Raw genomic sequence first — 25,053 nt, 5'->3', positions numbered from 1 at the left:
ACCACATAAAAATTTAAAAAAAAAAATAAAGATGTTGTGTCCACCGAAAACTGAAAAATAAATATTAAAAAAAAATTCTCTCTCCCCTCTCTCTCTCTCTCAAAAAAAAAAAAAAAAACTTCCTTAAAAGGCAACTGTATCTGAATGAACTTGTGGCTCAATCATGTATTTTCTATTATTTTATTGGCATAATTTCAGAAAGCAGCTTTATCTGTCTTGCTAAATGGTCTTTGGTTGGCAGGGGCTGCCTAACCTCAGCTTCATCTTGTCTACAGGCTTTCAGTCTAATAGTAATTAACATCTATAGTCATCCATTCCATAAATATTTACTAAATATCTAATTACCAGACTCTGAACTAGACATTGGGGGTATATCACAAATAAAAAATGGTCCTTGTCTTCATGAAGCTTTCCATCTAATGAGTGAAACATTGAGCAAACATAATGTACAAAACAAGTCATTTTAAGGAGATAACATGGTACTATATGGACAGAATTTACCTCTTTGAGAAGGTCATAAAAGCTGGGCATGGTAATCCCAGCAGCTCAGGAGGCTGATGCAGGAGGATCACAAGTTCAAGGCCAGCCTCAGCAATTTAGGGATACCTTGTCTCAAAATAAAAAACAAAAGGGGTTGGGGGCCACATCCCCAGCCCGGCCTTGTAGCTTTACACAGGTGAAATCTCCATTGCAATGTTTAAAAACTCCACAGTCAAAAATTAGAACTGAGGGCTGGGGATGTGGCTCAAGCGGTAGCGCGCTCGCCTGGCATGCGTGCGGCCCGGGTTCGATCCTCAGCACCACATACCAACAAAGATGTTGTGTCCGCCGAAAACTAAAAAATAAATATTAAAAAATTCTCTCTCAAAAAATAAAAAATAAAAATAAATAAAATTGAACACCTCCATACCTGTGCATGAGTACAGGAATATCTCTCTCTAAAAAAAAAAAAAAATAGAACTGATCAGAAAAAATTAACCTAGGTCTGTATGAGCTCAAAAAATAAAATAAGGGCTGGGGATGTGGCTCAAGCGGGAGCGCGCTAGCCTGGCATGCGTGCGGCCTGGGTTCGATCCTCAGCACCACATACCAACAAAGATGTTGTGTCTGCCGAAAACTAAAAAATAAATATTAAAATTCTCATTCTCTCTCTCTCTCACTCTTTCTTTAAAAAAAAATAAAAATAAAAATAAAAAAAAATAAAATAAAACTTCATGATGTGGGAAAAGGCAATAATAAAATAGATATTGAAAAAAAAGCGTCCTGGTTACCACCTGGGTTTGACTCTTCTTTGGATATCCCATCCTTTTTCCTGTAACTTGCATAATGGGTCTGAAGGTATTCCCACAAGCAAGCCCCAAGGTTTTTTACATTTGAAATAGGCTTTAATGGTGTTCATTATTCATTAGCCTCCAGGTGTGGGAGAACCACTGTCGAAGATGTAAGGATATCAGCTGTTATGGATTTGAGCCAAGTCATCTTCTTTCTGGTCTGTAGAAATCGCTTTAGTTAGTCTCTCTGGAATCCAAATCAGCTGCTGTTCTCCCTCCAAGCTTCAGGCATTCCCCGTAAGGGCCAACAGCAACTCTTTATTCCCGAACTGAACTCTCACTGGCACTCTACATACACTTCCCAGGAAACACTCCCTCCACCGGGCTCCGCTCGCCAATTCTCCCAGAACCCCACGAGAACTCAACGGGAACTCCAAAGTAGCGGGCGCCCAAGGCAGCAGGATCCCTTGATTAAACTTTTTTTAAAAAAAATATTTATTATTTTTTAGTTGTAGTTGGACACAATAACTATTTATTTTTATGTGGTGCTGAGGATCTAACCCAGGGTCTCGCACGTGCGAGGTAAGCGCTCTACCGCTGAGCCCCAGACCCAGCCCTTGGTTAAACTTTTGACATGAATTTTGGGCGATACATTCAGATCATAGCAGATATATTGTAGAAAATAATTCATAGGGCGGGGTTGTGGCTCAGAGGGAGAGCACTTGCCTAGCAAGTGTGAGGCACTGGGTTCCATCCTCAGCATTACATGAAAATAATGTAGTCGTCCACCTACAGTTAAAAAAAATGTTTACAAAAAGAATTCATAAATTGCTCATCACTATTATAGTTCACTTCTGGTGACTTTTTCAACTTTTTATTTTAAAAATTGCAATCAATACCTAATTACTTAGGGCTTGATAATCTAGTTTTGGACTATTTAACTCAAAAACCTTAATTCCTTCTGTGTAATAGTAAAAACCAAAAAAAAAAGGAAATTATTTCTTGCAGAGATTAAATCATCTTTGTGTTCCCTAGAGTAGTCAGCACATAGTACAGATTAAATATAAAATTAATTTTGTCACTTTTCAGAAACTCAATTTTTATTTTTAATATTTTTTAGTTGTAGATGGACACATACCTTTATTTATTTATCTTTATGTGGTGCTAAAGATCGAACCCAGTACTTCATATCTGCTAGGCAAGTACTCTACCACTGAGCTACAAGCCCAGCCCCTCAGGTTTTAAAAATCTTGGTTAAGACTAAAAATGAGACTCTGAGCTCTGTTATTTTAACACTGTCACCACCCCTAGCCTTTTCACAATTTTGTTTTGACTATGACAAAGAAAGCAAATCAAATGCTTAGAACAGGGTTGAACAGAACATAGATTCTTTTTTTTTTTTTAAGAGAATTTTAATGTTTATTTTTTAGTTTTTGGTGGACACAACATCTTTGTTTCTATGTGGTGCTGAGGATCGAACCTGGGCCGCACGCATGCCAGGTGAGCTCGCTACCGCTTGAGCCACATCCCAGCCCCAGAACATAGATTCTTATTCAGGCTAATGTTAAGTATGACCTTAATTAGTAGAAGAATAAAACTAAGTCCAAAATACTTATGTTTTACATATCCTGTGAGAGAAGCAAAAAAGAGGGATAATTCCAGACTTTAAGGATTTTATAAACTTGTAAAATCAGATTTTAATTTGCACATTAACTACCTTAAAGAAACCTGAAAGTGGACAGGAAAAGGTATAGATTATGCATAGTACCCTACTGTGGATGAGGAGGGTTACTGAGTATTGAACCAGGGGTGTTATATCCCCAATTTTATATTTGAGACAGGGTTTTATTAAGTTACTGAGGGTCTCAGTAAATTGCTGAGGCTGGCCTCAAACTTGAGATTCCCCCTGCTTCAGTCTCCCCAAGTAGTTGGTATTATAGGTGAGTGTCACTACACCCAGCCCACCTATCATTTTCTCAAAGGCGATTATAATATAGTGAAATGATAATTACAATGATTTGTTGGAAATAAAATTCAAAACTCATTTCTTTTTTTTTTTTTTAATTCTTTTTTTTTTTAAAGAGAGAGTGAGAGAGGAGAGAGAGAGAGAGAGAGAGAGAGAATTTTTATTATTTATTTTTTAGTTCTCGGCGGACACAACATCTTTGTTGGTATGTGGTGCTGAGGATCGAACCCGGGCCGCACGCATGCCAGGCGAGCGCGCTACCGCTTGAGCCACATCCCCAGCCCCAAAACTCATTTCTTTCAGATTTTATTCTAGCCTCTGCAACTAACTAGTTATATGGATTTAGGCAACTTACAATTTTTGTTTAGGGTTTTTTTGGAGTGGGGTGGCAGGTGCAGCAGTGTAACGGTGCCAGGGATTGAACCCAAGGCCCAAGGCCACTTTACCACAGAGCTATATCCCAGTCCTTTTTATTTTGGAACAGGGCCTCACTAAGTTGCTGAAATTGGCTTTGAACTTGTGATCCTCCTACCTCAGCCTCCCAAGTCGCTGGGATTACAGGCCTGTCATACCTGCTGTATCCTTTGAGTTTCTTAAAGTCCATGGGCAATCATTAGCACTTGACCAATGTTCATACTTATTGTTGCTTAAAGACATTTATTAGATTGAAAACAATCAAAATGGACATCAATATGAAACAGGTCTAATTAATTATGATACATCTACTAAGATCTCCAAAATAAATCTTTTTTTGGGGGGATGGGTACCAGGGATTGATGGAGCATTCAACCACTGAGCCACATCCCCAGCCCTATTTTGTATTTTATTAAAGTCAGGGTCTCACTGAGTTGCTTAGCACCTTGTTTTTTGCCAAAGCTGGCTTTGAACTCATGATCCTCCTGCCTCAGTCTCCCAAAAGGCTGGGATTACAGATGTGTACCACCATGCCCAGCTTCCAGAATAAATCTTAAGCAAAAAAAGTTAGGGTGCTGCAGAGTATGTAAAGACTAGCATCTCATATATTTTGAATAATATATATTATACTGAATTACATGATATATATTCATCAAGTTTATATAAAAAGTCTTGACACTAATAACATTTAATACCTGTCAGTAGAACTTTGCTAAGACAGAAGGAGAGTTGGAGGAAGACTTCTCTGTGTACCATTTTATGCTTTGGGAAGTTTTTTAATTTTAACCTTTTCTGGTGCTAGTGATGAACTCAGGGCCTCTCACATGCTAGTCAAGTGCTCTACCACTGAGCTATGTCCTCAGCCCTGCATCTTACTAGTACTGGGAACTAAATCTAGGACCTTGTGCTCTAACATGGTACCATGTTATAACTTCAGACTCTGAATATTGTAATATGGAAATGCATTACCTAGTCAAAGAATTCTATTTCCAGCTAAGTACAGTGATGCATACCTACAGTATCAGCTTCTTGGGAGGCAGAATCAGGAGGATTATAAATTTGAGGCCAGCCTGGGCAACATAGTGAGACCCTGTCTCATAATAAAAATGAAAAGGGTTAGAGATGTAGCTCAGTGGTAGAGCACTTGCCTAGCATGTGTGAGGTCCTGGCTTTGATACCCAATTCTGCCAAAAAAGAATTACATTTTAAATTTTTATTTTAAAATTGGGAAAAGCCCATTAAGATTTAAGTTGTTTTTATTTTTCTGTCAAGGTAATCATTTTCTTCTTCTAGGCACACTGAGGGGGCACCTGAGGCTCACTAATCACAGTTCTTAAGAACCACCACTATTTACCCAAGATAAATCCAATCTTACTATTTACTGAGTGGCCATTGTACAATAAAAGATTTTCCCTACAGATTCATGAGAACACCCTCTATAATGTCCTGGGTTCTATAATACATTAAAGTCAACTTTTCTCTAAGTTCCTAAATGTACTTTTGGAGTCATCAAATAAACTGTGCTTAGCTGGTGAGATATATACACACACACACACGCACTTGCACTCCATTGTGGCATATATAAATTACTTAAAAAGAAATGTTTGCAGGTGCAGTGGTACACATCTGTAATCCAGTGATTTGGGAGGCTGAAGCAGGTGATCACAAGTTCAAAGCCAGCCTCAGCAACTTAAAAAGACCCTGTCTCAAAATAAAACAAACGGACTGGGAATGTAGCTCAGTAGTTAAGCATTCATGGATTTAATCCCTAGTACCTCCCCTCAAAAAAGAAATTTCTGTTATATGGCTAATAAATTACTGGTTTCACCCATTTTTTTGTGTAAAATACACATAACATAAAATTTACCATCTTAGCTGGGTGCAATGGTAAACACCTGTAATCCCAGCTACTCAGAGGATCACAAGTTTGAGGCCAGCCTAAACAACTTAACAAGACCCTGTCTCAAAATTAAAAACAGAAAGAGCTGGGGATATAGTTCAATGGTTAAGTACTCCTGGATTCAATCCCAGGTACCAAAATTTTTTTAAATATCATATATATATATATATATATATAATTTTTTGTGGTTGTAGATGAACAGCACTCAGACATGCTAGGCAAGAGCTCTGCCACTGAGCTACAGCCCCAGCCTCTATCTTAATCATTTTTAAGTACACAATTTGGTACTGTTAAGCTCATTCACATTGTTGTGCAACCAACACAACCATCCATTTCTGGAACTTTTTCACCTTGTGAAACTAAAACTCTACACCCATTAAACAACAGCTTTTCTACTTTGTCTCTATAATTTGATCACTTTAGGTACCTCATATCAGTGGAATTATAAATCTTTTGTCTTTTTTTTTTAAGGTGCTAGGGATCAAATCCAGGACCTCATCACCAAGTTTCACTCCCAGCTCTGACCTAGTGACTGACTTATTTCATTAAGCTTATTATTAGTATTATTTGGGGGCTGCTGAGGTTTGCACACCTAGGGTGTTCCTTGGCCCTTTTTATTTTATATTTTGAGACAGGGTCTCACCAAGTTGCTGAGGCTGGCCTCAAATATGCCAATTTTCCTGCCTCAGCCTCACCAATTACTGGAATTAGAGGCATGAGCTACTGTTGGACCTAGCAGGAGTTAATTTTTTATGAAAATATCTAAAATTTTTAGAAATTTCCATTCAAAATATTGTGCCATTAAAAAACCCACTTTTAGGCCAGTATGGTGATAGGTACCTATTGTCACAGCTGTTCATGAGGCTGAAGTAGGAGCATCACTTGAACCCAGGAGTCTTGAGGTCCCCTGTACAACACAGCAAGCCCTTACCTCAAAACAAACAGAAACCCCACTTTTACCTATAACTACAAATTTTAAAAGGAAACTATATTAGAGCATTCTTACACAAGTAATCCATAGGAGGATTCTATTTTATTTTATTTTATTTTTTTTTTTTTGAATTTTTTTTTTTAATATTTATTTTTCAGTTCTCGGCGGACACAACATCTTTGTTGGTATGTGGTGCTGGGGATCGAACCCGGGCCGCACGCATGCCAGGCGAGCGCGCTACCGCTGAGCCACATCTCCAGCCCCATAGGAGGATTCTAAATGAATAATATTAGATTATCATTAAAATATGCAGTCAGGCTGGGTGTGATGGTGCAGGCTGTAATCACAGAGGCTGTGAAGGCTGAGACAGGAGGATCACAGTTTGAGGTCAGCCTCAGCAACTTATTAAGGCCCTAAGCAATTCAGCAAGATTCTGTCTTAAAATAAAAAATAAAAAGTCTGGGGATGTAGCTCCGTGGCTAAGTACCACTGGGTTCAACCCCCAGTATCAAAAAAGAAAGAAATCGGGGGTATAGTATAGTGGGAGAGCACTTTCCTAGCAGGTAAGAGGCCCTGGGTCTGATCCCCAGCTGCAAAAAATTAAATAAAATAGACAATGAAATCAGATTTTAAATCCTTGGGGAAAAGGGAAACTCAATCTGTGGGCATCCACACCTACATGGTAGGATATTATAACACATTAAATGTGTTAACCTTTTCTGATAGCCATTTCCTAATGAGGTCACAAAGTATCCTTAAGTACAAGGAGTAGAATTTTTAATGTCCATTTCTATGGGAATTTTACTTTCTTTTTCTTTTTTTTTTTTTTTGGAGGGGGGTACTGGGGATTGAACCCAGTACTGTTAAGCTCATTCACGTAGTTGTGCAACCAACACAACCATCATTTCTGGAACTTTTTCATCTTGTAAAACTAAAACTCTATACCCATTAAACAACTCCCCATCCCCATCCCCATCCCCATCCCCTAGCAACCCAACTTAAAAGAAAAAAAAAAAAACTTATTAAAAAAAAATAAGCTTGTTTGGAATAGCAAATTATTTAATTATTTAAGGCTTACAATTCTGGCAATAAATAACTTTATTCTCCAAAGTTAGAAAACTGTCCCCAACACTGAAACAGGTGTACTTGGCACAGGCAGTCTATGATCTGAGATGGGTCAGGACTCCACATTGAAGTTTCCAAAACGAGATTTAGACTAAGTACTGTTGCTTTTATAAAGTTGGCAGTTAAATCTGTAGAAACATTGGTCAGTTCTGGAAAGAAAGAAGCAATTTTTATTTGAGGTGATATTTATAAACATGACAATCTGGAATGAACAAGGAAATTAGGGAGTTGCTGAGTCTCACTCTCTACCAGTAGAGTTTTAAATAGTGAAGTAGAGGATAGATTATCTAGATTCTATAGAGTATATATTATATAGATTATAGCTTAAATGAGACATGACAGATTGTCTAACAAGTATAATTTGGAAGGAAAACTTGTCATATATACATTATACATCCATTTTACATCTATTTAAGCTCCTCTATTTGTGTGACTTTGGAAAAATTACCTAACCTGCTAATATCAAAGCTTGAAAAGGCGGTAACAGTGGTGCCTAACTCTTAATTGTAGTGATGATAAAATGCCCATAGATCACTTAGTATCATGTGTAGTGTATTATAAACAACCAACAGTTATTATTTTTAAATGCTTCATGTGTGTGTTGACTAAAAAAATAACACAATTGGGGATACAAAGATGAATAAGATTCTCATGGTCTACTAGAGAAAAAACCATTACTATCTAAGAGGTAATGAGTCACCTGAGGAACAAGATTTTTTTTTAAGAGTAACCCAAGAAAAATAGAGCAATCTTTCATTATTGTAGATTAGGGTTTCTCAGCTTCATGCCAAGCAGGTTTTGGCCAGGTAAGTTGTGGGGTATTCTGTGCACTGATGTTTGCCAGCACCTCTATTCAATAGATACTGGTGGCACCCCTCCCCACCCCAAGGTTTTGTTTCACTGTGGACCTTCAATATGAGCCTCAAAGACCAAGTTGGGGGCTGGAGATGTAGCTAGCGGTGGAGTGCTTGCCTAGCTTGTGCAGAGCCCTGGATTTGACTCAAAGAACTACAGGGAGAAAAAAAAAAAATGACGACAAGCTGGGGCATCAGTTTCAAGCTAAGCATTCTCAGGGCCTGCCTTTCAAGATCCTAGGATCTGGGCAGCCCTGTATCTGAGGCACTCTTATGATGGCAGGTACCAGGCATAAAAGGTGGTCTCTAAATCTGGGGGTCAGAGTCTCAGCAATTCACCTTTTCTCAGGCCAGCAAACCAAGCTAGAAAAATGGAGGGCCCAGATCTGGGTGTCACTGAGGCAGAACGAAAAAGCACCAGTGTTGGTGAGAGGTCTAATCCTCCAGGTCCTGTCTCCCTTGAGCCAGTTATTCTTGGCTGGTGAATGCCTCCAAATGATACAATCAGAATAGCCATATAACACTCCCAATTTTGCTTTTTGATTCACAAAGTCTGAAATACTTATAAGCTTGGCCTTTATAGAAAAAAAAAATCTATGGATCCCCATTTTAGGTAAGTACTTACTTGACCACCAACATATAGAAACGTGTTATAGACTTGGTGTTTATTCACATAATGTCATCTCTAAAGAAAAAAATATTATGTACAAAAAAATAAACACCTGAAAGTGTTCTACAAGATGAATCCCATGGAGCCCACACTTGGGCTAGAAACTGCTATTAGTACCAAAGAGGTCTGTTTTCAGCCTATAAATGTAAGAGAGAGACCTTAGCAATCTCTCTTATTGGCCTGTTGCCATTATTTTACAATGTAGGCCACAAGAAGAAGTGGAAATTATGAAATTATGAATTGAACCCTGCTTAAAAAGCCTTCAAAGGCTTCCCAAATACTTATGAGATTAATAGTATTCTCTGGAAAGACGCTTTACCATCCAGCCCCATTTTAACTCCTTAACTTCACCTTCAGACACTCCATAGTCATTTCTCTCTCCACCTCCAGTCTCACTTATCCTGAACTAGAGTCAGGCTATTCTTTCCTAGATGTGTTCCCAACAAGTCACAGACTATATACACCTGTGCCTTTTTCCTGATGCTTTTCCCTTCTCAAGGAATGTTCTTGCTCATCTTCATCCAATGAACTTCAGGGTTTTCAGACATTCTCCACTCAGCTGCGCTTGTATTCTCAAAGCACTGTATCTGTCTCCCTTGATAGATCTTGAGTGCTTGTATGTAGCTCTGAATCCCTAGTGCCTAAATAAATGCCTCATCAATGAATTAATTACTTCAAGGGCCCTGCATGACTTTTTCTGTCAAGAAGATAATTCTTTCATTGGTCTGCAAATGAGCCTACGCCCTCCTCCTTCCATAGCTATAATACTGGTTAGTTATTTCTTTGATTCTGAGAACAAAGACCACAAAGCTTTCCCATAGCAAGATCTGCATTCTTTCATCCTTGTTTATCTTGTTCCTGTCACTTAGTAAGTGTTCAAGTCTCTAAGACTTGCATGAAGAATTACTTCAATCATATAAATTATTTGAAAGACTAACGTTTTTGAACAGGAGAGTGCCCTCTTCCAGTAACACTAAGTCCTTTCCTTCTGGGATTGTGGTTTACTTCTTTTTTATCTACTTTTTTTTTTTTTTAATTTGCAGTGCTGGGGATTGAACCCAGGTACTCCCACATAGTAAGCAAGCGTCTACCATTGACCTCTATCTGTTTTGGCGAGTACAGGATCTTGCCAAGTTGCCCAAGTTGGTCTCAAACTTGTGATCCTCCCTCCTCAGCCTCCTAAGTAGCTTGGATAGCAAGTTTGTAGTTTTGTTTTAGTTTTTGTGGTGCTGGGGATTGAGCCCAGGGCTTTAAGTATGCTAGACAAACATTCTACCACTGAGCTACATCCCTAGCCACCTTCCACCTTTTTTTTTTATTAGATAAATATAGGTCTCTGATTGAATTCATGTTATAATCCAAGTGTTCAAATTACACAAAACTAGCTAAACAAAAATAGCCAAAATGCTTTTCCTCTAAAGATCACCTACAGAATATATATCTTATATGTACATTCTCTTAAAGGGGAATTGGAAAAAAAATTTAAGGAAATAAGGAGTATGACTTCCACCTCATATTCAGTTGTTTTCCTTACTGGAATGAAATCAATAATATGAACTAAGGAGGAACATCTTCCTGAATGATATGTTTAGCATGTCTGTAGGTTTAGACAACAAGGATCACACCTTTCTGCTCTGCCCTATACCCTAGAGCAGTTAACTTTTGCAAGAAAGTGGAGACAGAAAGACCAGGAAACTCAAGCAGAGTATACCATTATGAAACACTTAATTCAAAGGGAAGGAAAGTCACCAATTCTAACCTTCACAGGCTCTTCCTACCTTTCTAATTGATAAGGGGTTGGGAAGGTAAATGGAATTTGACTTCAACAACCTTACCCATAAATTCACTAAGCAGGGTAGCAACAAGGATTGTAGTTTAGTAGAAAGCTCATGTGAAGTACAAACTGCCAAGTGTTTTCCAAACTTCAGAATATGTGAAGTTTCCCTTGTACAATTAACTCTTACCTTTAAAATGATTCATGTTAAATAGTTTTTACTTAAATAAATGTATTTCAAAAAGCATCCATTCCTGTTGTAAACAGAAATCCAGTATCACTTAGATGTTTGTGAGCATAATTACTAAATTCTAGCTGTATGCGGTTTTTGCCCACTGAAGCATTACTGAGGTGTTAAAAGAGCATTACACCCAAACTTAGTAAGCATCCCTGTTAAAAGCAAAAGGACTGAAAAAATGAATAACTTCCCTACCCTAGGATTCAACGTCATTTAATGTGTCCTGTACCACCTTAAATCTTCTTGTTCCAGAAACCTTGCAGAACCGAAATCTCCCACCCACCCCCAGACCTTATTGCTCCCAAAAGAATGTAACTGGTACTCTCTCTAAGCCTAAAAGAAGGAAGTGATTTCCTTATCTGGTTGAGTGGGCAAAACCACTCAGAACACTAGTGCTGGCTTCAATCCCAGTACCCAAAGTGTGTGTGGAGGGGAGGGGAGAACAATAACAACAACAAAAATACTATCAATATTCAAAATGACTAACCCATGAAGGCCAAAAGCACTTCACTTCCACTAACTTTGTTAAGAGACAACCTGGTCCAAAGGCACTTACTTGGCAGAGGCCTGTGCAGCCAGTCAAATGGCTGAGGTCTGGTCCCTACTAAAAAGGGTGACTTTTCTTTGCTGCCCCCAGAGCTAAATTGCTGTCAGTGGAGAGAGTCTGCCGGGACTCCGTAGCTAGATCTGTGCTGCGAGTCGAGGGAGACTGCTGGGACTCCGTGGCTGGATCTGTGCTGCGAGTCGAGGGAGACTGCTGGGACTCCGTGGCTGGATCTGTGCTATGAGTCGGGAGAGACTGCCGGGACTCGGTGGCTGGATCTGTGCTATGAGTCGGGAGAGACTGCCGGGACTCGGTGGCTGGATCTGTGCTATGAGTCGGGACAGACTGCCGGGACTCCGTGGCTGGATCTGCGCTGCGAGTCCGGAGAGGCTGCCTGGACTCAGCGGCTGGACCTGCGCTGTGAGTCGGGAGAGACTGCCGGGACTCAGCGGCTAGATCTGCAGCCTCAGGGACAGGTGACATAGTGTCAGGGAACTCCTGAGACAGTTTCTGGGGTAGTTTCAGACTCTCAAACACCTGAGCCACTATCTTCTTAGAAATATCCACGAGAGCTGAAGACTGACTTGCAGAAATCGGGACTACCGTGCTGGAGAACTGGTGGGAGCGATAAAGGATCACAAAGTCCTCGATACTCGGACGGGACTGTAGGTCCACGTCCTGAAAAGACTGGGTAGACGGAAGTGGCATTTCAGAGGCCTGGGGCGTCAGAGCCTGGCTTCCAGAACCCTCAACACTGAAAGGTCGAGTTTGACGGGGCGGAGGGAGAGCCTGGCTCTGAGAGGCCACAGGTACCAGAAGGTGGCTTTCAGCAGCCACCGGGACCTGGAAGGGGCCCTGGGAGAACCCAGGCACCGGTGGATGGCTCTTGGCGACCACAGGGGCCCCTGGCTGGCTCGTCAAGGGGAGGGCATCTGGAGGCTGGCTTCCAGAGGGCAAGGGAACGACAAACTCGCTCTTAGAAGCAGGAAGGGCGCAAGGCTGAAGAGTCGAGACCAAGGAAATCACAGGCTGGCTCCTGGAGGGCAGGACGGGAAAAGGCGGCCGCAGTTCTATGGATTCCACAGGGAACACAGGCCGCTCCAGATGGGTCCTCCCCGCAGCTGTAAGCCCCAAGGAGCCAACGGCCTCGGAACTTCCGTCACCTTCAGGCAAGGGGCCCAAATCCCCTTGGCTAACGTCCGCGACGCGCAGCCTCCAGTCTGGGTCCTTCCTCCCCCATGCCGGCGAGCCGGGGACCACCAAGATCTGGGAGCCACTCCTCAAGTTCAACCTGGGCCAGCGCCCCCTCCGGCGCCGCCGCAGCAGCTCCAGGGTCTGGGAGAAGCTCTCGAAGGTCTGGGAGAAGCGGATGCTGACGCTCCGGCGTAACGATTCCACCACGGAGCCCGACCGGGACCGGGCGGCCTTGGGCGCGGGGTCCTCGGAGGCCAGTTCGATGTTGCCGGTGTACCAGGAGACCCACCAGAGGAGACTGAAGAAGATGATGATGGAGCCCAGGTAGAGCAGCATGTCGTAGAAGAGCAGGTCGGCGAAGACGCCGGTGAAGAGCACCGCCACGCCCACGGTGTCGAAGAGGACGCCCAGCCAGAAGAAATGCCGGCAACGGCCCAGGCCCGACCGCTTCCCCGACATCCCGACGGTTTTACTCGGAAACTCTCGATGGGTTCCCACGGTCGCCGCCGCGACGTCCGCAAAAAGTACACCAGGCAGGCCAGCGGCGCCGCCACAGGCCGGCTTTGGCCGCTAGATCCCCATGGCAACGCAAGGGGCGGGGCGAGAGGGGGAAATGAGGTTGCCCCGGCCCGAGAACAGAAAGCTGGACCCGGCGATGTGCGCCTGCGCAGTACGCGCCACCGCCCGCCTTCTGCGCCTGCGCAGCGCTCCAGTGTCGGGCTGGAGGCGTGCTACCGGGGAGCTCGGCCAGCCACCCTCGGGCACTGAGTGTGTTGAAATTATTTCTCCACACCCTCCACCGGCCGTCGGGAAGGGATCTAGCTGCATTCTTTTCCCCACGACCTCACCTTCCTGAGCTAGGGTGGGGTCTTGAAGGACAGCAAAGGATAAGGACTCTCCCCCACCAGCTTGGCCCCAGGTGCAGCCACTGGCCGAAAAGAGTGTTTTTCCTTTGTTGTAGCGGAGAGGTGACTTAATTAGGGTCTGTGGTCTGGCAGATCTTGATTCCCATCTTATCTCTCTGCCCCAAAGCGGTGACTAAAGACATACCTGCGCTGGGTAGTGGCAGACCGCCGGGTGGATTCTTTATTTGCCGATCCGAGTTCGCTTACGTTTATCTCCAGACCCTCGGTACTTGGACTCAAGTGTGGGACTACTTTTAAATTGAAAGTGGATGTTAAGATGGGCACAGTGGTGCACACCTGTCATCCCAGCATCTCCGGAGGCTAAGACGGGAGGATCGCGGGTTCAAAGCCAGCCTCAGCAAAAGCGAGGTGCTAAGCAACTCAGTGAGACCCTGTCTCTAAATAAAATACAAAATAGGGCTGGGGATGGGACTCAGTGGTCGAGTGCCCTTGAGTTCAGTCCGCAGTACCCATCCCCTGCAAGAAATAGGAAAACTGACCCCGCATGGTGCTGTGACACGTGCCTGTAATCCCAGTGTCAAGAGGATCACAGGTTCAAAGTCAGCCTCAGCAATTTAGCGAGACCCTGTGTGTTAGAAATACCGGGGAGGGCTGGGGATGTGACTCAAGCGGTAGAGCGTGGCATGCCTGTGGCCCGGGTTCTATCCTCAGCACCACATACAAACAAAGATGTTGCGTCCGCCGAAAACTAAAAAATAAATATTAAAATTCTCTCTCTTTAAAAAAAAATATACTGGGGAGCTGTGACAAGACAATTTTTTCTTCTGTAGTAGGGTGTGCTGCCATTTTTGATACATATTAGGAAACTCAGACACAGATTTAACTTTGTCAGAAAAGAAAATATTAATCTTACACCTGTCTCAAAAGATATAAAGGTCTGGAGAGGTAGATGGACACAATACATTTATTTATTTATTTTTATAAGGTGCTGAGGATCCAACCCAGTGCCTCCCATGTGCTAGACTAGCTCTCTACCATTGAGCCACAAGGTCAGCCCAAGGCCACAGTATTTTTGTCCCTCTGAGTTTGGTTGCTGCCCTCCTTAGAAGTCCTTTGTTCTGGAGGGCCCAGGTGAGCTTGAAGATTGGGGTTGCAGGTAATAAAACACTAACAGCAGCTGCAGTGACAACACCGCCACCTCGGTGCTCTCCGCCTGCTCAGTGAATCCATCTGTGCAAAACGCCTTCCCTCTACCATCACCCCTCATCCCCAGTCCAGATGCTCTCTCTTGGCACCAGAATCTGGGGGATCTCCCAGTTCCATTCCATAGCCAGGAGAGAGGGCCAGAAAGGACACTCTGCTGCTTGGCCACACATCTGCGCCCCCACCCTCACTCTGCCCAGGGAGTGTCCAGGAGGAGCCACAGGGAGTGTCCAGGGAGGTCAGCTCTGACTTGGTTCCCCCTATGCCTGCCAAGCCATCCCCTACCACCACCCTTTAGTGGGTCCTCTGCCTTTTAGCCCGAAAAGGGCTGCTGCTGATTCTGTGTCCCAGCCTATCTATCCCCATTCAGGACATAGACACATCCATCCCTTCCAATGGAATCTTTCTCCGTTTTTTTGTTCTGTTTTGTTTTGTTTTGTTTTTTACTTCTCCCCTGCATCCTACCACCCTCCCGGTGGACCTCTGATCTGCGTTTCACACATTTCATGACATAGAACCTTCCAGATGGTTATATTGTTTTCTGGATTCTGTAAATCAGTGTGCTCATCTTGAGATGATCACATTGCCCTTCTAGACCATGGCCCTTGCTGCCTTCACCATCAAGGACTCTACCTTCTTAAATAGATGGACACCGAAGACACACTCTGCCAGCTGTCATCTATTTCCAGATAATGGCACCCCTCCTGGCTCTCTGGCAGTTCACATCATTTTTTCATTGAGTTAAAGGTTGCCAGCACAGAGATTTGCCTTTGCCCTTATTCTGCATCTTTAAAGTAAGTGGCACAAAAAAATAAATAAAGTAAGTGGCAGGAGTTAGTTATACTTTTGAATCATGGCAATGTCCCATAGCAAACTTCAGGACTAAGGCACCGTGTCTTGGAAAGATTTCTCAGGATGATTGCCCATGTCATGGCACCAGGCTTTCACTGAGAATCAGGTCTCCCCACAGCAGTGACAGACAGTCCCGATGCCCTGCTCACCCTCCTTGGTTGAGTTGGGATGTGTTGGTCAGCCTGGTGCTGGCACATTGCAGTGAAATGGGTTTTCACCAGCTCAGGTGTCAAGTAGATGCTATTGTATATCAAATGACTTGTTTCCTGGTGAGCAGAAATACAGAGCTGAGAGGAAAGGCTTGAAGTGGCAGAGGACCTGCCAGCAACCTAGGGTGACTTGTGTTTCTCCCCCAATGGGAGGCTTCCTCTCCACTGATTGTGTCTGTGGGTCTGTGCATTTACAGGAAAGCTGGAGGAGGGACCTTCCAGTTATGGCCTTAGAATTCATGCTTGGTGGGAAGGTAATACTTTTTTTTTTGTTGTTGGTACTGGGGATTGAACTCAGGAGCACTCAACCACTGAACCACATCCCCAGCCCTTTTTTGTATTTTATTTAGAGACAAGGTCTCACTGAATTGCTTAGGGACTCACTAAGTTGCTGAGGCTTGCTTTCAACTCTTGATCCTCCTGCCTCAGCCTCCCAAGCTGCTGAGATTACAGGTTCCAAGTTGCTTGGATTACAGGTGTATGTCACCATGCCTGGCCGGTAATACATTAATTTTCAGGGGCCGTTGGGTCATTTGTATTTGTTTCCCATCCCAGGAAGCTGAAAATGAAGGAATATAAGCAGGTGGAATCCCCAAAGCAACTAACTGTCAGAGGCAGAGCAGAAACTGGGGTTGAGGGCTGGGGGTGTGGCTCAAGCGGTAGCGTGCTCGCCTGGCATGCGTGCGGCCCGGGTTCAATCCTTGGCACCACATACGAACAAAGATGTTGTGTCTGCCGAAAACTAATAAATAAATAAATAAATAAATAAGAAACTGAGGTTGACTACTAAGGAAATAGGGAGCTATGAGTGAGTTCAGAGACTGAACACCAGCCTAAAGGGAAACCCCTGACACAGGTTTTCTGGTAAACCTTTGTGCAGTCTTTAGACCCAATTATGGAAGATATGGGAACAAAAGTTTGGAGGAAATATATACAGAGAGAGAATTCGCACAAGACTAGACAACCTTCATTTATGTTTACAAATCTGAAAGTTACTGCACATTTCTTGATCACTGTGGTGGGCAGACTGGGAGGAGCCTCGGATCACGAACATTTCTGGGAACCCTGCAAACAGTGACCATGATTAGGAGAGCTGTTTAGTGGAAGATGAATCACATGCACAAAAAGGAGGGTGCTGTTTTTATATTTTTTTTATGTACGGATAAAGTGTGTGTCGGTTGTGAGGATAAGGGGACCATGGGAAGATGCTTTAAAATGGTGTCAAGGATCCGTGTGCAGAGTTGCTAAGGGTGAAACTTTCCATTGACTTTGCTCTCTTCTGGCCAGGGAGCGGGAGGGTGCGGGTCGTGGGCGGAGAAAAGCTAGTGGCTAGGGCGACGTGGGGCCAGGAGGGCCAGGTCGTCAGTCCGTCCTCCGCCCCGCGACGTGAGCCACCCTCTGGGCCGCCATCCTAATTTTGTCGCCGCCGGCCGGCCTGCCGGCGGTCCATCCATCCGCTGCCGCCGAGTCCGACCTCCAAAAAAGCCGAAAGAATTATATTAGGAGTTATAGCCCGTAATCTCCTCCTTGCTCCTAGCCCTCAACGACGGAAAGGACACATTGGCGACTGGCAGCCCATCCCGCCGCCGCGGAGACCCGAAACCATCCGGAGCCCAAGTCTGCCCATCTTACCTCTGCAACCACTTCCCTTGGCCTGTGCACGTGCCCTGCACTGATTCTCTGCCTAGGAAAGGACCATGCAGCTCGAGATTAAAGTGGCCCGGACTTCATCATTTCCTATTTATACAACAAGCTGCCCCCTGCACCGGGCAGACCTGTTTGGAGACTTTTGAAAAAGAAATCTGAAGGTCACTGGTACCCTGATAAACCACTCAAGGGCTCTGGCTTCCCCTGCGTCCACATTGGGGAGATGGTGGACCCTGGGGTAGAGCTGGCTGCCAAGCGGAGCCGGCTGGCAGTGGAGGATGTGCGGGCCAATGTGCCTGAGGAACTGAGTGTCTGGATTGACCCTTTCAAGGGCTGTGAAAGTGCTGTACCTGGATGACAGTGAGGGCAGTCGTGCCCCAGAGCTGGACAAGGAGATCAAGAGCAGCTTCAACCCTGATGCTCAGGTATTTGTGCCCATTGGCAGCCAGGACAGCTCTCTGTCCAATTCCCCCTCGCCGTCCTTCGGCCAGTCACCCAGCCCTACTTTCATCCCTCGCTCTGCCGAGCCCATTACTTTCACCATTGCCTCTTTCGCTGCCACCAAATTTGGCTCTACAAAGATGAAGAAGGGTGGAGGGGCATCTAGTGTTGGGGGCGTGGCCAGCAGTGGGGCAAGTGGCCAGCGGCCACCACAGCAACAGCCTCGCATGGTCTCTCACCCACCAACAACCTGCTGAAGCACAAGAGCCTCTCTTTGTCTATGCATTCACTGAACTTCATCACAGCCACCTCGGCCCCTCAGTCCCAGCTCTCACCCAATGCCAAGGAGTTCATGGACAATGGTGGTGGCTCGCCCAGCCTCTTCTTTGATGCGGCTGATGGCCAGGGCAGTGGCACCTCAGCACCCTTTGCAGGTGGTGGGGCCAGCACCTGTAACAGCAGCAGCTTCCATATGGCCCAGGTATTTGGAGGTGGCACCAACAGCCTTTTCCTGGAGAAGACACCCTTTGTGGAAGGCCTGAGCTACAACCTGAACACCATGCAACACCCCAGCCAGCCGTTCCAGCCTGTTGTGTTGGCCAACTGACCACTCCTCCACCCAGAGGGCCAAGAGCACCCACGACCACAGATAAGAAAAAGGAAAGGAGAGGAAAGGCCAAAAAAAGAGGAAAAGAAAACTGTACAAAAATATTTCCAATCTTCTCACTCTCACTTCTAGAAGAAAGATCCAGCCCAGGCATGGAGTGGGAGTGGGTTCCTGAAACACCGAATCCTGGTTAACTCAACCCCCTCTACCCCGACCATTTTCCTGCCTGCCTCTGATTTATTTGGTTGGTTTGCTTTCTTTCTTTCTTTCTTTCTTTCTTTCTTTCTTTCTTTCTTTCTTTCTTTCTTTCTTTCTTTCTTTCACATGTGGTTTTCTATATAACATCTTTAATTAGTGGCTTCCTGTGCTAAGAATGGTCCAGATGTGAATTGCTGCTCCCTGTTCCCTCCTCCCTCCTTCACACTCCGTTATGATTGGTGTGTCCAAGCTCACAGGGAAGGAAGAGCTGCAGCTGGGGCCAAACCACTCCCAAGTAGGGAGAGGCTGGCCCATTTCACTGACTGTCCCCCAGCTGTCCTCTCACTCAAAGCCACCCAACCTCAGCAGGACTTCTTGGGCCCTGCCCCCCAAATAGGTCTGACCCCAGCCCACACTCCCTCTCAGGCTGGGCCACAGGGAATTTCTGGCTAGCCACTTGGCACGTTTCCCCAGGAGCTAATGTCTGGTGACTACAGGGAGGTTTGCACTTTGTCTTGTTGAAATCCTTTCATCTCTGTGCTGTGGCCCCATCCACCCACCGACCCCAACAGGCCTAGGCGATTATCATGGCTCTGGACACCCAGCATCCTTCATAAGCATGGCCTCTTTCTCTAATGCAGCCCTTCTTCCCTGGGCTTGAGGCTTCGGGCTAGGAGGTGGGAATAAGGGGTGTGTGTGTGTGTGTGTGTACGCGTATATGTATGTGTACATGTACACCCCTGTGAGTGTGTGTGGTTTGCTGTCCTGTTCTAAAGGATTCCAAGCCATGTGAAACTTCCCTCTGGATGTGATTCTGGGTTGCAGCAAGTGCTTATTTATGTATGAGGTTGGAGAATGGGCTGGGGGTGGGTTGTCAGTTTTTTGTAAGGCAGTATGGAGGGGGTGACATTGGCTGAGCCTAAAGCACTCCCAGGGGAAAGCACTGCAGAAGGAACTAGTTTCCAGACAGCAGAGGGATCTGCACTTTTGTTTTTGATCAAAAAGGAAAAAAAATGAGAGAAACACACACACACACACACACACACACACACATACATACACATATATATAGGGAAAAAATATATATATATATACGCACACAATATGCATATGTGTGTGTGTATACACACACACACACACATAAGCTCTGAAGGGTAGAAGGAATATCCAAGCCTCTGTTGCCTAAGAGAGTCCCTAGACTTCAGTGACCCTGTTGTGCCACCTTACCCAGGATAGGAGCTGCTTACCTGAGTTCCATTGGTGGGGAGTTGGGGACAGGGAGATAGGACCCGCATTTGGAGTCAGTCAGTGCCTATCGTGAGCAGTCCTGAGCCTTGCATTGTGACTTTTGGTCTTCTGGTTGTGTTATTTCACTCCATCTGTGTCCCTACCTGATAGTTTCTGGGTACCTCTCTCTTGCCATCCCCCTCACTGCCCTTACCCTGCCTACCCTGGACCCTGATGCTATGAGGCATGGTCTCCTGGGTAGGCCAGGCTGGACAGGCATGTGGTCCTCCCAGCCATTGTACTTGTGATACAGAAGGGCACTGGCTCCCCTTCCTTGCAGAAGAGTTTTTTTTTTTCCCACTCCATGGCATAGCTTCTGAGCCACAGTGCTTTGGTAATGGGGCACTTGGCATCAGGGCTCCGTCACCAGAAAGCACCAAAGTCCTGGCACCCCACCCCACTCCATTCTTCCCAGGACCCCAAGTGGGTCCTGCTGTGGCAGTGAGTCTGGCCCAGACAGGCACTGCCGGCCTCCCCTCCCTATAATGGGCACCAGCTCCACCTCCCCATCAGGGCAAGGCCCTGGCTTCTCAGCCCAGCACCATCTGTTCCTCTAGACCTCTTGGGCCAGCCCAGTCTGGGTCACCCTGTCCCTCATCTTCAGCTCCCATGCAGGTGACAGACCCAGGCAGACAGCTCCTCTCTGGGAAAGGTTGGATGCTGCCTTATCCCCCTTCTGGCCCCTCCTGTGCACATACGCACTGGTACCACCCGCACCCAGGCCAGCTCATTTTTCTCCACAGGCAGGGAGAGGGGGAGACCAATCCCTTCCTGTCTCTTGAAATACAAAGAATAATGTGTGTTCAGGAGCATGGCTCAGTGGCTTTTGGGCCTGGTTCAGTCTGTCTCGTCTGAAATCTAGGCATTTTTGCTTCAAATTTATTTTTTTTTAAGAAGGCAAACAAAAATCTGCACTAATTTACCTGGTTTTCATAGGAATTTTTTATTTTTTACATTTTTTGATGTCCGTTTGTATTCAATAATTTGCTACATTTGTCAAATGTAAGAGGTATATATAATATAAGTATATTTTTAACATAAGAATTGTAATTTTTTTCAAGGTTTTTTTCTTAAAAAGAGGAGAGAATTTATTTTTTTTTTCAGGAAAAACAAACTTTAAAATAAAAAAGAGGAGAATAAACCTTTTTCTCCCCTTTCCCCATCCTCTATCTATCCCTCTTTCCCAGGAACAAATCAAAAGATGGATTATCTTGTGAAGAATGTAAAGTGTCAGTCCAGAATGATGTCTTTTTCTCAATGCAGGGAGCTATAGATTCTCTAATTATCTCCCTAAGAGTGGGAGGGGGCATTGAAGCAACTGGAAAGGAGCCAGGGGAGCAGGGTAATGACTTTTTTTTTTTCTTTAGTGAAGGAGGAATACAGTCAAGTGTTTTGTATTCAGAATGTTGTGCAATATTTTGGAATGGGACATTGGTGTGTTAGAGATTTAGTTTAAAAACAAGATTGATCAACTCTGTACAGTTTATATTGTTCCAGATTTTTTAAAGTTTGTATTAAAAACATGATATATAATCAAAATAAATAAATAAATAAACAAACAAACAAATAAATAAATAAAATGGGGTCAAGATGGTGCCTTGTCGGATGAAAGCAAGTTTAAATCATGGGGGGAAATGAAGAAATGGATAATCTGCAGAAGCAAGTCAAGTCCACCTGCAGATTCCAGGTAACCTTGGTTCTGCAAGACATGTGTAGCATCCTTTTTCAGTGCCTCACAGAGTGAGGCCCCTAGATTTGCTAAACATATGGTTTTTGATGTATTGGCTTTTTCAGATAGCCATTTTTTTTTAAACTGGGAATTGAACCCAGGGACCATATCACATCCCCATCCCTTTTTAAAAATTTTGTTTAGACACAGGTCTCAGCCAAGTTGCTTAGGGTGTCAATGAATTGCTGAGGTTGGATCTGAACTTGTGATCCTCCTACCTCCGCTTTCTGAGCCGCTGGGATTACGGGCATGTGCCACCATGGCCGGCTGAATTATTCTCATTTATGAACCTGGATGGTCAACTAGTTTTTCCACAGGGCACCAAGAGGACACAATGGGGAATGGATAGTCTCTTAAATAAATGCCACTGAGAAACTGTATTTCCACAAGTAAGGAAGGAAAGTGGACCCTTGTCTTACACCATCCACAAGAACCAAACCCAAAAGGACAAGAGCCTGAAGTGTAAGATCTGAAGCATAAAACACCCACAAAAGAACATGGGAGAGACCTCCTTGACATTGACCTTCGTTATGAGTTTTTGTTTTTCACACCAAAAATTCACACTATAAAAAGTAAATTTGTGAGGCTGGGATTGTAGCTCTGTGGTAGAGCACTCGCCTAGCACATGTGAGGCCCTGGGTTTGATCCTCAGCACTGGGTAAAAAAAATAAATAAAGGTATTGTGTCCACCTACAACTAAAAAAATAAAAATAAACACTAAATATGTAAATGTGATATCTTTATTGTGTGATTAATGTGCAAAAAGGCAAATCTCCCCCAGGATTCTATAGGCTTGTCTTTTCCCAGCTCAGGAATGTGATGTGGCTCCTGTCAGGAGATTTTGTCTGCCTGAGTTTCTGATGCCCCAAGGAGACCCAGAGAGTGAGGTGGACTCCAGAGAGGGGTTGAGGCTGAAGGTCAACTGCCCAGCTGGGCGCCTCCCAGCACCTCCCAGCATTCTGTACTCACCAGCCACCTGCCCATGCTTCCCTTGGTCCCTGCAGCCCCAGCTCTGACAGCAAGTCCCTGTGGGGCCACCTCCGGGCCTCAGATCTGTTCTGCGTGAGCCAAGAATCCTACTAGTTTCTGAAGATATCATGAGGATGAAGAGACTGACAGATGCATGTCTGATACATGCTGGGCACTTGCCCTTCTCACTCTAAAATGAAAATGTTTTCACATTGATCATCAAAAGATGTTCATTGAGCTGGGTGCAGTGACACATGCCTATAATCCCAGTGGCTGGAGAGGCTGAGGCAGGAGGATTTCAAATTCGAGGCCAGCCTCAGCAACTTAATGAGGCCCTAAGCAACTCAGGGAGACTCTGTCTGTAAATAAAAAATAAATAAAAAGGGCTGAGGATGTGGCTCAGTGGTTAAGTGCCCCTGTACTCAATCTCCAGTACCCCAAAAACAACAAAAAACAAAAAGCCTTGCAAAACAACAAACAAACACAAGATGTTCATTGAAGTTGATTAAATTAAACTAAGATTTATACATAGCTTGGGCCAAAAGATTTGTGATCTCCATCTCAGAAGACTGTTCTAAAAAAAGAGGACTCTGTTCTATTAAAATCCAGCCTCCACCAGAAGATGGTTATGAAAAAGTGTCTGCTGTGTCATCATTATGTGTACACACACATACACACAGATGCAAGCACACGCTGACATTCATCAGGGTCCACAGAATGTCGTAGAAGACAAAACGTGCTCAGAAAAACATGAGATCTCACCAAAATAAACCTGTCATGGGAAGAGGACCCTCAAAGATAGTCAACAGGCTATGGTCCAAACGGGTGTCAGACCTGCTTTATGGTGTGAACTTTCTTCTTGACCAGTCCCCCAGCCACACACACACACACACACACACACACACACACTCTCCCTCTCCCTCCACTCCTACAAATATTCCTTCCATTCATTTCCTGGCTGATCTTGGTGCCCAGACTGTCCACCAGGTGGAGGCCTGCACCGTCTTCCCCTGCCTCCGCCCCTCCCCCGAATTCGAGGAATCTCTATGTGCACCCAGGGGGGGCAGGTTCCTCTGCTTAGGGTGCTTTCTCTTATTTTCTCATCATTTTCCATCCCCTCTGGAAGGTTTTGCTCAGACATCTGGCTGGAGAGTTTTCTTTGACTCTAGTGCCACTGCTAACCCGGCTGGGAGAAGAGCCGGACCATGGCTCACCTCCACCTCACATCCTCTCCCCTCCGCTCGGATTCCAGGCAGGACTCTTGCAAACAGTCCGTGTGGTCTTTGACCAGATTCAGGAACCTCTGGCTTCCTGCCCCCACTCCCCCAGGGGGCTGCCCTCAACCAATAGGAGAAAGGAGTGGTGGTGGGGGGAGGGCAGGAAAGGCTTCTCCCGTTTATCCCTTTTGGCAGACAATTAAGATGCAATAGATGAACCCCTAGGAGATCCTTTTGAGACCAAACTTTAGTGACCCTTCTTGTGGTCACCTCTAGAACCCACCCATGTTCCAGCTTTTATCTCTTCATTTTTCCAATTCCCTCTGCTCCATGGATACGCTTTCCAAATAATCCACTGGTCCAGAATCCTGCTTTCAGGGGTATCAGGGGGCACCCAGACTGAGACCACAGCCCTGTGCTGCCCTCTATGGCTGCTTAGTCACATCTTCTGGTCCCTTGGTGTTTTCATAGGTGTGCCTTCAGCCCACAGAGATCTTCTGGATGTGGGGATTGGTCTGATCTCCCTGTGCTCCTTCACAGTATAGGGGTCAGTCCCTGCTAAGCAAATGAATGAATGAATGTATGAATGAATGATTGAGGAAGTGAGGTAGGTTTCAGGATTACCTTTCTCTTCTTCATGTTAATTGATTCCTCATCCTGTCCCTCCACTTCAGTTTTAAGGCACTTAGCTGTCTGCAGGGGGTCCACCCTGAGCAGGGGGTGCTGAGTGCCAACATAAGGGGATCTTGGCTCATTTCCTGATGATTGTAGCACACGGAGGTTTGTCACTCAAGTTCTCTCCAACCCCAAGTCCTGGGCCATCTGAAACCCTTATTGTATATGGGAAAGCCTTTACTGAGCACCTACCGTGGGCCAGGCAGAGAAGGGCTGAACACACAAGAGGAAGGAGACCTGGGTTTTGCCCAAAGAGCTCACACTCCAGTGGG

The 25,053-nt window shown here is 44.8% G+C and overlaps 1 protein-coding gene and 1 pseudogene across 1 annotated transcript; one reads left to right on the top strand and one right to left on the bottom strand.

The window, feature by feature from the left end:
• Nucleotides 1–7,563: 7,563 nt before the first annotated feature.
• Nucleotides 7,564–13,625, bottom strand: LOC113197070 (uncharacterized). The gene is made up of 2 exons (XM_026409273.2): nt 11,700–13,625; nt 7,564–7,756 (listed from the first exon to the last, which is right to left on the bottom strand). The coding sequence occupies exon 1, from the start codon at nt 13,338–13,340 to the stop codon at nt 11,748–11,750; it is 1,593 nt and encodes a 530-aa protein (XP_026265058.2). The 5' UTR covers nt 13,341–13,625; the 3' UTR covers nt 7,564–7,756; nt 11,700–11,747.
• Nucleotides 13,626–17,708: 4,083 nt separating this feature from the next.
• On the top strand, nt 17,709–18,706 carry LOC144257037 (protein Tob2-like; annotated as a pseudogene).
• The last annotated feature ends 6,347 nt before the right edge of the window (nt 18,707–25,053 follow it).

Source organism: Urocitellus parryii, chromosome 9, assembly GCF_045843805.1.
Source record: "Urocitellus parryii isolate mUroPar1 chromosome 9, mUroPar1.hap1, whole genome shotgun sequence".
NCBI classification, from domain to species: domain Eukaryota; kingdom Metazoa; phylum Chordata; class Mammalia; order Rodentia; family Sciuridae; genus Urocitellus; species Urocitellus parryii.
Note: the sequence above shows the minus strand (reverse complement) of the source record. Positions and strands in the feature narration are given on the sequence as shown.